The sequence below is a fragment of the Oncorhynchus keta genome, chromosome 14 (genome assembly GCF_023373465.1).
Source record: "Oncorhynchus keta strain PuntledgeMale-10-30-2019 chromosome 14, Oket_V2, whole genome shotgun sequence".
Classification (NCBI taxonomy): Eukaryota; Metazoa; Chordata; class Actinopteri; order Salmoniformes; family Salmonidae; genus Oncorhynchus; species Oncorhynchus keta.
In genome coordinates this window covers 21,890,011-21,903,058 of record NC_068434.1, presented here as the reverse complement: position 1 = coordinate 21,903,058, position 13,048 = coordinate 21,890,011, and the positions used below count along the sequence as shown (strand labels likewise).

The window sequence follows — 13,048 nt, the reverse complement described above, 5'->3', positions numbered from 1 at the left end:
GCGGAAAGAAGTTACGAATGAGTTACGTGTTACGTGACAAAAAGGCCATTTGACGCTAGATTGAACTCTTTGTCTCTATTCAACAACAACAAAAACAGTATTAGCACAGCTCCTGTGTGGCTCAGTTGATAGAGCCTGGTGCTTACACCGCTGGGGTTGTGGATTCGATTCCCACAGGGAACCAGTACAAAAGTTTATGTATTCACTACTTACTGTAAATCACTCTGGTTAAGAGCTTGAATAAATGCTTGAACATCAATCACAAATTAAGTATATAGAGTTGCAGCCATGACCAGGCCAGCCAGGTCAAATGACTTGAGTTGTGAACGTATTGATTTCAACGGTGTAGTGGTAGCGCTGACGATGTGGGTTCAAGCCCCCTCTACTATGTTTATTCCTCTCTCCTTCAATAAGGTTCAGAATACTGTTTTGAACAATGACACATTAAGTCTTTAGGTCAGTTCTCATAGGAGTTTCATATTACATCTGTAGCATGAAAACTCATGTTACAGATTGATGGCATGGTTTCGGTTAGATAAGACTTCCTAACTATTAGAACAAGCCTGCCCTCAAGTGGTAAGATTGTCAAGTAGCAAGTACATCATTAGAAATGCACTGTTCTTGATCGTCTCCCTACCTAAACTTTCTTGCCCACTATAACCCAAGTCGACCATACAGCTGCCCCATTAGTCTCATAGGCTAGATCAGAGATTTCAGTAATCTGATTCCTTTGTGCATAACATTAAGTCATCCTAGAGGCATCCTTGATTTTGTTGAATACATCAGCTAAAATAATGACAAGACAATGATGACAGGACACTTTATCACAAAGTTATCATCTCTGCAATTTCAGAAGAGCACTGAGGATGTGAGAATTCAAATATAAAGGTTTGATTAAAGAAATAAACTCTCATGAGTATATTGATTTAACATTTCAAATACAACTCACAGCAAATTGAAAGGCACTCTCACAGTATACAGACAGCTTCTCAACATCCCTCAATACTCAACCCTATTCAAAGTGCTCAATTTGGAGTGTGCATCTTAAAAGCGTTTGCATAACAAAAAAACATCTTATTTACAACAGAACAGTGGTTGAAAAGCAGGTCCTTCTCTTCAGAGGCTCTCTCACAATGGTTGTATTAATTTTAACTCGTCCAGGGCACTGGGTAGGCAGAGTTGGCAAATTCTTGACCATTTCTTAGATCTTAAAGTGAAATCTTCACCGGGCGAGCTAAAATGAATGCACCCAATCACATACAGAAAGTCACTAATCGCCGGCACAGTGGGGGAGCCCCTTTTCAAATCACCTGCTGAGACCACAGAGGTACAGTGAGCCATGGTTTTGTTATGGACTACTAGTCTGTGTTTGTTTCAAGGCCAGATTTACCTTGTAAAATGTCCCCCCGTAACACATACTTTTGGCATTTATACTTAATTAACAACATACATGACCATACTAAAAGGTAAATTAGTTGGAAATGCAGTTTCAATGGTAAGATAATGAGAAGCAAAAGAGAAACAAACCATCTCTGCTGCATGCGTAACCAGCCCTAGGGGAAAGTGTCACTGTGTAGAGATCAAATAAATATGGAACAAAAAAGGACACATCCTGGGGAAAAAAGGTTTGTTGGAAATACAACAATCTCAACGGAATCTAATACAAAATGTTTTCATTAAGATACAGCTGCCCTTAACAGATCTAGTTGCTGAACAAAATGCCTCCAGGGACATGCAAAAACTGCAGAAAAAAAGAAGTGAGGAAACAGACAGTTTTTCCTTTGATTTGCTAATTCAGTCTTCTTCTAAATTATGTGTTTCATCTATGGACGTGGTGAGCAGCAGACAGGTCGATCGCTGGCCTGAACCTACAACCCATCAGGTAACTGATACAAGTGTCAGACCACACAAGTTTGATGTGGTTACTTACTTTGTTAATTTGCTCTTATAATTCCATTATGGGTCCATCCCCATTGATTCCCAGTCAAATATAACACACACACACACACACACACACACACACACACACACACACACACACACACACACACACACACACACACACACACACACACAGTAAATTACCCCCCAAATTATTAAACATATTTGCCAATAAAATAATAAATAAAAGTTCAGCAGTTCACATTCATTCGCTGGTTGGTTGTGTTTTGGTTAAATTGTGTTTACATTTGTCATTGTGGTCCTGTGGCGGTCCTCAGTAGCTCCAGGTCTCTGCGTGTGCTGGTCTGTGTGCAGCCATAGGCCTCCAGGCCCAGGGGGAGGTAGCGCTCCTGCAGCCCCAGCCCCTCCTCACCCTGCCCAACCAGGATGGAGGCCCACGGAGGGGGGGCAGAGCCACCCTGGAACCCCCAAAACACCAGGCTCTCTGTGAGAGAAACACAAAGTGTCATGTGGAAAATACTGTAATGAGGTGAGCAGAGAAAGAAGAAAAGGTATAAATCGCAGAGAAAATACATAGTTGGAGAGACAGCAGGAAGAAAAGAGGAAAACAACAATAACGAGGAACAGAGAATTGGATAGAAAAACCAGACCTGGCCTACAGTAATAGCACCCGCAACAGGGAACCATTTGAGAGTGACACCTACCTTTACTCTGCAGATCTGCTGCCTTAGTCATTCCCAGGGGGACCAGATATCGTGCAACACTGACCAAGCCATCGGGCTGCCCTCGCGTTCCCAGAAGCACTATTGACCTAGTCATGAGAAAATATAAGCAATTATGATTCATCGATTTTCCCATCAAGTCAAACACCTCTGATCAAAATGATAGTACTTCTACCAGACGAAGAAATGCTACCTCTTACAATTCTCTTAAATGCACCTTGTTGCAATGAAACCAATAGAAAAGTGCCAAAAGCGCAAACCCCACCGAACTGGCACTCCAGGTTGACTAAAGCAATGCTCAAAGTATTTGAAAGATTTAAAATAGTATTTGAACCCAGGTCTGCAACAGACCACCAATCAGACCACCAATCGAGTTCCAGCAAGGGCCTAATTCTTCCCCCTCACCTCTTTGGTAATCCAGTTTTAAGATACTCCTCCATTTTGGAGTCCATTTTGGAGAAAAATCTCTTATTTGTGACTTTTCCAGAGCAGGCATCAACAGAGACCAGGAAGAGGCCTGGCTCTGTGAAGGAGAATGTCTCACTGTTCACCTGAGAGAAGAAGACGTTGTAGAAAAGTGGGTAAGAGATACAGCTGGCATCCTACAACCACAAACCGATTCAAAATATGGGTGGTGCTTTTGTATTGATCAATAGTGTATTCATAAATTAGTATTTCATTCATAAACATTTATAATGGCCGTTTGATGAAAGTTAAACAACAGCACACCAACAACATGCAAACACTCATTATGCACACTGTGGCACCGGGACACTATTCTCTAATGTAATACTGTGTTATATTTAAACCTGTGGCACTCACAGTGATAAAGGATTGTGTGTCTCCAGTCTGCTGCTCCTTGCTGCTGAGCGATTTGATCTGAGTTTGGAGGTAGGAGTTCCACGGGTCACTGGAAAACACCAGCTACCAGAAAACACACAGATTAATGCAGGGCTTTTATGTCAGACAGCACAACATGAGCTCATTCCTTTTCCAATAGAATTGCATACTAATGGAACAAAGACAGTGTGGTGGACTACCAGGCTAACCTGGGAGGCCCCACAGTCCTTGCATGGTTGGTTGCTGAGGGTGGGCATGGGGACCACTGCCGAGGGAGTCTTGGTGTATTTGGGGTAGGCCTTGGCCGTGCAGTTACAAGTCAGTTTGGAGGACGACGTGGTGGCCATCACCTTCACTCTCTCGCAACCCTTAACCGAGCAGTAACTGTGGCCATTGCGCCCCTGCCTCGCCCGCAAATACAGCCACAGCAAGCTGGGAGAGGAGAGAGGCCGGTGTTAATTGAGAGAGAGTGATGAAGGAGAGCGAGACAGACAGAGGGGTGAATCCCAACTTAAGCAAAATGCTCACTTAAAAATGTTACTTAGTCATACTATTGAAGTCAATAGGAGACTAAGTAAAAATTCTAGAGGGAGAGAGAGGTACAGTAGATATAGCCATATGGATAGAGACATTAGGGTATAGTGACTCTCACCCCACACTGCGGTCAAAGAAATACTTCCTCTCCAGCAGCCTCTTCTCCAGTTCAGCGAGGGAGAACACAGGCCCATAGTCGCTGATGTCATCGAAGATGTTACTCTGGCGGTCGTTGATGTCAGCCATGACCTGGAAGGTGGTGTCGGACGGGTAGCAGAGACCCACCAGCACCCAGTCACCTCTGGAGAGAAAGGAGGAGTCAAAAGGTGACAATGAAGGTTAGAGATCTGTCTTACAAACTGACAAACACATCCTCTTATAGCACACACATTCAAACACACAGCAGAAAAACCAGAGACCTCATGACACAAATCCTGTGTATCGAGACCGGAACGAGACCAAGACCAGTTTCAATGTGGACAAACACCCAGACCAACCACCTTAAAAGACACACACACTCATCAGTCCCAGTGTTCCACTCACTGGTTGAAGTTAATGAGGGAAAGGACAATCTCTCTGGGAGCCGGACCGTTCCAATGCAGGGTGTAGCTCTTGCTCATCATGAGGATAGGCTGGTACTGCTGAGACAGCGCCCCTTGGCTGTTAATACCCCTCAGCACCAGAGGAGCCTCAGGGTAGTCATCTCTACTGATGGACAGACTGAGGCTGGAAGCTCCCTGAGTCTGGATATACACCTGGAGGACACGCATTAGAAAATGATAGAGTAATAGTTTGGTCAATTCTATGCAGTGTATATCCTAAGCAGTGAATAAAGTCACTGGTGATAGGCATTAGGGCCACTGTCCCATCCATACCTGAGAGTAGGTGCCACTGCAGACCACTCCGTTCCACTGGGTGATGTTGACACAGCCGGGGTGACGGATCAGGTAGTTGTCTGCTCTGCCTACATACGTGTCCCTGTAGCCCGTCACAGAGCCGTCCACGTCATGGAAGATGGAGTTCTTATCCCCGTCCAGATCATTCTCATCGAACCACTGGCCCGGACGCCCGAAGAATGCCCTCAGACCCACCTGTCACAAACAATAGGTTTTAAAAGACAGACATGACAAAACACAACCAGTGACTTACAAAGATATGTATGGCCTAAAAAGTGATGATGCGCAATTTGGTGTGCAGGTTTCCTAACTTTGATCTTATAGGTCAATAGTATTTGAGAGTTGAGCTGAATGTATATTATGGTCGTATTCATTAATATAGACTGTAGCAAAACGTTCCTAATGAATTCAACCCAGGTGTCAGTGATGAGCGTTCAACAAAAGTCCTTGAAAGCCATTTTGAAAAGGGACATTTTGAGTTTAGTCAAGCTTGAAAAGTTGAGTCAAGCTTGTCACCACATCCGACACTAGAGGGCTCTCCAATTCAGAATGACTTTCATCCAGAACCTCCCCTTCGCTCTCCCCATCTCTCAGCATGGGGTCTCCACCCAACCACAGGTTCCAGTAAAATTCCAACTCAGTAACTCAGCTCTCTGCTGTGTTCCAGGACAATAGAGATTTTTCCAACAGATAAGACTGAACCAACGGCCAAAAGGAAACAGGCAGAGGGAAAGAGTGCATGCAGGAAAACAGTGTCTTATCCCTGCACTTCCAAATCAAAGCTTTCAATGTAAACACAAGTGGCACAAAAACTAAACTAGGCCCATCAGAATGGAATCATGACCATGTGCAAACAAGCAGACGGAGGTTTCAGATGGTTATTTTGCCTGATTTGGCAAAGGAAAACTCCATAGACACTAATGTTTCAGTCAGTGACCTTTATCAAATCATATCAAATATAAGTTTATTGGTCACATACACGGTGTAGAAGATGTTATAGCAGATGAAGATAAATGCTTATGCTACTAGCTCCAAACAATGCAGTAAAATGTCAAACATATACACAAATAATACCATTTTTTTATCTTGAAATGTCAGAACGAATCCAATCCGAATAGCACATAACAGTAATGCAATCTATATGTATATACACCAGATTAATCTACTAAGAATGATATAGGGTGGGCTATGTAAAAAAAAACAGTTTATAAAAATACATAAGCAGTGTGTAGAAACAGTGTAACTAAAATGCAATGTACAGTAGTAGAAATATTAGAACATATTATTTAAATACATAGTACAAAACCCGATGGCAAAATGGATAGAATTGCACAAATTTTTCTTATCAGACTTTTTGTTTGTAACATCATTATTACGTCAGTATTTGAGAACAACAGAGACGAGGCAATGGCCCTTCTCCTGAAGTGTGCAATCGTAAACTCCCCCTCGTGGATTTAAAAGGAAAGGATTGGTCTAAGGAATATGGCAAACTCCCTACACCATACCTACACCAATCCAATGCTTTTCAATGCATGAGGGTCAGAGAATGAGTGTGCACTTCTAGGAAGAAAGGTGGAGTGATGTGATGGCTACTCACAGTGGGCTGGAAGCTGAGCTTGGACAGGTTGTTGCGTGGTGTGAGCTGCCAGGTGTTCTTTAGGTTGAAGCCCACCGCGCTGGTGAAACGTTCCTTTGTCGGGATGTAATTTCGGAATGTGCTCTGAGTGATCCGCACAGGACCGTCATAGATCTGGAAGCCGCGGATCGGGAACGTCCTTTAACAAATCCGTATGAGAGTCACACAACAAACATGACTGGAGTCACACCGAGCTAACACAAACAAAACAAGTCACGTTACGTTCAAGACAGCATCAGCTGATCCAGAGCATCTACACTGACTGTACAAAACATTAAGAATACCTGCTCTTTCCATGACAGACTGACCAGGTGAATCCAGATTAAAGCTATTATCCCTTATTGATGTCACTTGTTAAATCCACTACAATCAGTGTAGATGAAGGGGAGGAGACAGGTTAAAGAAGGATTTTTAATCCTTGATACAATTAAGACATGGATTGTGTATGTGTGCCATTCAGAGTGTGAATGGGCAGGACAAGGCAGCAGCTACTCCTCCTGGGATCCAAACATAAAGCACTTACATTACATTAAATCAAATCAAAAGATAAAACAGTACATCATATAACATTATTACACTACTACATATCTAAAATTTAAAAAAACGTTTGATACCACTATACAACAATATCACAGTGCATGTGTGTCCATGTGTCTGTGTCTCTTCACAGTCCCTGTCGTTCCATGAGATGTATTTTTTCTTTGTTTTTTAAAATCTGATTCTACTGCTTGCATCAGTTACCTGATGTGGAATAGTACCATGTAGTCATGGCTCTATGTAGTACTGTGCGTCTCCCATAGTCTGTTCTGGACTTTGAAGAGACCTCTGTTGTCATGTCTTGTGGGGTATGCATGGGTGTCCGTACATTCAGCTTGTCAACACCTCTTTCAAAAAACAAGAGGTCATGAAGTCCATCTCTCTTCCACTTTGAGCCATGAAAGATTGACATGCATGTCATTAATGTTAGCTCTCCGTGTACTTTTAAGGGCCAGCCGTGCTGCCCTGTTCTGAGTCAACTGCAACTCAATATTAGGAAGGTGTTCTTAATGTTTTGTACATTCAGTGTATAGCTATTTATAACACCGGAGAGAAACATTAGGCCTATTGCTAGCTTCATCAGCTTGTTGTCTTATCAGTGTAACAGTATAATTTTAAACCGTCCCCTCGCCCATACCCGGGCGCGAACCAGGGACCTTCTGCACACAACGACAACAGTCACCCTCGAAGCATCGTTACCCATCGCTCCACAAAAGCCGCGGCCCTTGCAGAGCAAGGGGAACTACTACTTCAAGGTCTCAGAGCAAGTGATGTAACCGATTGAAACGCTATTTAGCGCACACCGCTAACTAAGCTAGCCGTTTCACATCCGTTACACTCACCCCCCTTTTGACCTTCCTCCTTTTTCCGCAGCAACCAGTAATCCGGGTCAACAGCATCAATGTAACAGTATAATTTTAAACCGTCCCCTCGCCCATACCCGGGCGCGAACCAGGGACCTTCTGCACACATCAACAACAGTCACCCTCGAAGCATCGTTACCCATCGCTCCACAAAAGCCACGGCTCTTGCAGAGCAAGGGGAACTACTACTTAAAGGTCTCAGAGCAAGTGACGTAACCGATTGAAACGCTATTTAGCGCACACCGCTAACTAAGCTAGCCGTTTCACATCCGTTACATCAGCTTGTTGTCTCATCAGCGGGGAAAAACAGTCATATAAGTCTAACTAGATAACAGAAGGATATGTTGTTTTGTCTCACTCTGAAAAGCCTGGCTGTGACCAAACATCTAACCGTTAGTGTGGTCAGGAAGTGTGTAAAAAGGCCAGAGAGGGATGACAGGGCCATCATGAATGAGGGAGCAGTTGGAGAAATCAGGGCATGCGGCAATTAGCTGTTACCACGTTTTACAGCCTCCAAAGAGGGAGCTGCCAGAGAAGGGGATATGCAAAGCACCAGATGTTAGGAACTTTATATCACCCTTTATGTAGTATGACTTTGCTTATAAATAATTTTGTAAGCAATAACTTAGTGCTTATGGAGACTTTATAAATGTTCTTTAATTCCTTTCTAAGTTGTAGTTTGTTTAAAGTGTGACCAAACCCTCAACTCTGATATACCAACCTGTCATACAGGCTCCTTACCAATTGTGTTTTTTTGGGTGCTGTTTTGAACTTTTTTGAACATAATGTTTCTGCCATCGTTTCTTATGACCGAAAAAAGCTTCTGGACATCAGAACAGCGATTTCTCACCTTGAACTGGATAATATTTTTTCTTTAATGAGTCGTAAGTAAAGGATATACTGCTCCTCCCGGACCAGGCCCAAATCCCTGTTATTCATATGAAGAGGAGACGTTGTTACAGAGGTCGTAGAGCCGGATGCCTGGCGAGACTGCGTCAGCGAGTGGATAATCCGCCTTTACCCTCCATTATACTGGCAAACATACAATCACTTGAGAATAAACTGGATGAGCTCCGTTCGAGACTATCCTATCAATGGGACATTAAAAACGGTAATATCCTGTTTCATCAAGTCGTAGCTGAACAAGGACATGGATAATATACAGTTAGCTGTGTTTTCCGTGCATCGGCAAGACAGAACAGCAGCCTCCTCCGGAAAGATCAGGGAGGGTGGTGTGTCTTTGTCAACAACAGCTTGTGTGCAATCTCTTATATTAAGAAAGTCTCAAGGTTTTGTTCACCTGAGTTAGAGTGCCTCATGGTAAGCTGTAGACAACACTATTCTTCATAGCTGTCTATTATCCACCACACACCGATGCTGGCACTAAGACCGCACTAAACAAGCTGTATAAGGCCATAAGCAAACAAGAAAATACTCATTCAGAGGCGGCGCTCTTAGTGGCTGGGGACTTTAATGTAGGAAAACTGAAATCTGTTCTACCTCATTTTTATCAGCATGTCACATGTGCAACCAGAGGGGGGAAACAAACTCTAGATCACCTTTACTCCACACACACAGAAGTGTACAAAGCTCCCTCTCACCCTCTATTTGGCAAATCTGATCATAACTCTATCCTCCTGATTCCTGCTTACAAGCAAAAATTCAAACAGGAAGTACCAGTGATGCGCTCAACACAGAAGTGGATGCTAAGCTACAGTACCGTCTCGCTAGCACATACTGGAATATGTTCCGGGATTCATCCGATGGCATTGTGGAGTATACCACATCAGTTACCGGCTTCATTAATACATGCATCTACGACGCCGTCCCTACAGTGAACATACGTACATATCCCAACCAGAAGCCAAGAGTAAGGCCATAATGTATTATTCTAGCCCAGCCACAATTTAGATTTTGGCCACTAGATGGCAGCAGTGTATGTATCAAGTTTTAGACTGATCCAATGAACCACTGCATATCTGTTCAAAATGTTGTATTAAGACTGCCCAAATGTCCCTATTTGGTTTATTAATACATTTTCATAATTGTGCACTCTCCTCAAACAATAGCCTGGTATTCTTTCACTGTAATAGCTACTGTAAATTGGACAGTGCAGTTAGATTAACAAGAATTTAAGCTTGTTGCTTACAACCTCATGTAAATCACATTAGCCTACGGTAGTTCAACCATCCTGCGGGGGGGGCACTGAATCTGTATTATCCACGCCAAACTTCGTGCAAACCCAGATTAAAAAGAATTTAAGCTTTCTGCCCATATCAGATATGTCTATGTCGTGGGAAATGTTCTTGTTACTTACAACCTCATGCTAATCACATTAGCCTACGTTAGCTCAACCGTCCAGCGGGGGGACAACGTTAAAGGTTAAACATTCACAAGGCCGCAGGGCCAGAGTGATTACCAGGACGCGTACTCGGAGCATTCGCTGAAGAGCTGGCACTGACATCTTCAACCTCTCCCTGACCCAGTCTGTAATACCTACATGTTTCAAGCAGACAACCATAGTCCCTGTGGCCAAGAACACTGAGGTAACCTGCCTAGATGACTACCGCCTCGTAGCACTCACATCTGCGGCCATGAAATGCTTTGAAAGGCCGGTCATGGCTCCCTCCAATTAGCATACCACCCTAACAGATCTACAGATAACGCAATCTCTATTGCACTCCACACGGCCCTTTCCCAGCTGGATACAAGGAACACCTACTTGAGAATGCTGTTCATTGACTACAGATCAGCATTCAACAACATAGTGCCCTCCAAGTTCACTAAGCGAAGGACCCTGGGACTGAACACCTTCCTCTGCAACTGGATCTTGGAGTACATCACTGGGGATGAGCTTCCTGCCATCCAGGACCTCTATAAAAGGCTCCTTAACAGCTTCTACACCCAAGCCATAAGACAGTTAATCAAATGGCTACACAGACTATTTTCATTGACCCCCTTTTTTAATCGTATTTTTTATATATATTTTTGCACCGAGTCTCCTGCACAGGCTTGATGTACACTCACTGGACTCTAACCACACACTCACACATATTTCACACACACACACACACACACACATTTCTTCACATACGCTGCTCCTATTCTGTTTATTATCTATGCATAGTCACTTTACCCCGAACTACATGTACATATTACATCAATTACCTCAACTAACCCATACCCCTGCAAATTGACTCAGTACCAGTACACCTTGTATATAGCCTTGTTATTGTATTGTGTTACTATTTTTCCTTTAGTTTATTTAACAAATGTTTCTTACTTTTTTGTTGTAAATCATGCAGCGCCTTGTGTCACGGTCGCAGATTTTATGTGTCGTATATCGACTGAAAGCTTAAATTCTTGTTAATATAACTGCACTGTCCAATTTACAGTAGCATGGCATTTACAAATGCCATGCTATTGTTTGAGAGCTCCTAACAACAATACACTTTTTTCACCGCGACAGGTTTGATAAATTCACCTCTGAAGGTGAAATGTGTACTTACATTCTGAAATCTTGCTCTGATTTATCATCGAAAGGGTCCCAGAGATAACATGAAGTGTCGTTTTGTTAGATAAAATCATTTTTCATATCGTAAAAAGGTCCATATAGCATGCACAATCGATTTTGTATTTCCACTCGTCCAATTTGCAAAGAAAGGAATCTGTGAAAATCTAACCCTAAACTTTGTTTCAACTAGTCAAATCACGTTCGTATGTATTCCTCCGAGATCCTAGAATGTAACCAGACTTCACTATATCATTAGGTGTGTAGTATATCCTATAGGACACCAAATTTGGTCAGAGAGCGACGCCTTTATGGCACGCCGATGACGAGGGCGGTCTTCACTTGATTGACTGTAACTTTGTCAAATAAGCACCTAATTGGGGTCAAACAAAGCTAGCTAAATAACCAATGAGCTGGGCTTTACGGTAGTATGCAGAAAACCAGTATCTGTCACACAATGTTGCTGCTAACCTTGTACGACATCAAGCCTTTTCCTTTTGGACAAAAATTATAAGAATATGGAGAGTTATGAAGTTATGGAAACTGGGTGTTTTGCAAATGTTGAACTTATAATATGGCTACTAATATTGGAAAAGCTCAATCAAAGTCCAAGTATACAGATTTGACGATATTCTTACAGAAAAATGTAATGTGAATGTAAATGTCTCCTTCACGATTTGCCCAAATGTACCTGGGTGACTTCACACTAAATGTCATGTAGGTCTGAATCTGTCGGAAAATTTCCACATACACTGCTGCCATCTTGTGGACACCATAAGAATTACAACCAGAGTGATGGCTAGGTTGGGGACCTTTCTGTTGCATTTCAAAGATGGTGGTAGAAAAAAAGAAAAAAAACAGTTGTTTTTTTTCTTTGTATTTTCTTCTACCAGATCTGTTGTGTTTATATTCTCCTACATTCAATTCACATTTCCACAAACTTCAAGGTGTTTCCTTTCAAATAGAACCAAGAATATGCATATCCTTGCTTCAGGGCCTGAGCTACTGGTAGTTAGATTTGGGTATGACATTTTAGATGAAAATTGAACAATAATGCCTAACCCTAATCTTATATTAAGACCAAAAAGCACATTTTTGTTCTCATGAATTCTTTTACATATAGCCAATTTTGACTTTGCAGCTAACGGAAATCGCTCAGTTCTTCCTCAAGGACAAGACACATCCCAATAAACGTTCAATGCTCTCTTTTTTTCTACTGAAAAATGTTTTCCATTGCATACCTTAATGAACCCGAACCTGAGGACGGTCTCTCTGACTGTGGGTGGGTTACAGCCTGCTCCCTGTCCCTGATCCGAGTGCTCTTCGGCAAGTGCTCGCCGTGACTGTGACTGTTTCTCAGTCTATAATTTCTCATTGGTCACTGTAAGCAACGCTTTGATTATTTTTTTCCTTTCAGTCACTGTTTATCAAAGGAGGCTTACGACGCGGATGGAGGAAATTGGTTCTCAGGAAACACAGAAGTGATAGAAACATTAAAAAAACATTTATCCTATTACAGGAAGTTAGTCAAAGCAGTACTTCCCCTACAAGAGCAATGCACCTCTCCAACACTATCTGCAATTTTTTATTACAGTATTTTTCACACG

The 13,048-nt window shown here is 42.5% G+C and overlaps 1 protein-coding gene across 10 annotated transcripts in view; it reads right to left on the bottom strand.

Moving 5' to 3' along the window:
• Positions 1-806: 806 nt before the first annotated feature.
• LOC118392981 (cell surface hyaluronidase-like) overlaps positions 807-13,048 on the bottom strand; it is a 45,740-nt gene continuing 33,498 nt past the window's right edge. For all 10 annotated transcript variants that reach the window (XM_035785078.2, XM_035785080.2, XM_052461298.1 and 7 more), the window contains 9 exons: positions 6,492-6,669; positions 4,874-5,089; positions 4,542-4,753; positions 4,117-4,299; positions 3,674-3,896; positions 3,447-3,548; positions 3,030-3,175; positions 2,607-2,713; positions 807-2,386 (listed from right to left, as the gene is read on the bottom strand). In XM_035785078.2, coding sequence (XP_035640971.1) covers positions 2,193-2,386; positions 2,607-2,713; positions 3,030-3,175; positions 3,447-3,548; positions 3,674-3,896; positions 4,117-4,299; positions 4,542-4,753; positions 4,874-5,089; positions 6,492-6,669 — 1,561 coding nt within the window. In that variant the 3' untranslated portion in view covers positions 807-2,192. The remainder of the gene's footprint in view (positions 2,387-2,606; positions 2,714-3,029; positions 3,176-3,446; positions 3,549-3,673; positions 3,897-4,116; positions 4,300-4,541; positions 4,754-4,873; positions 5,090-6,491; positions 6,670-13,048) is intronic.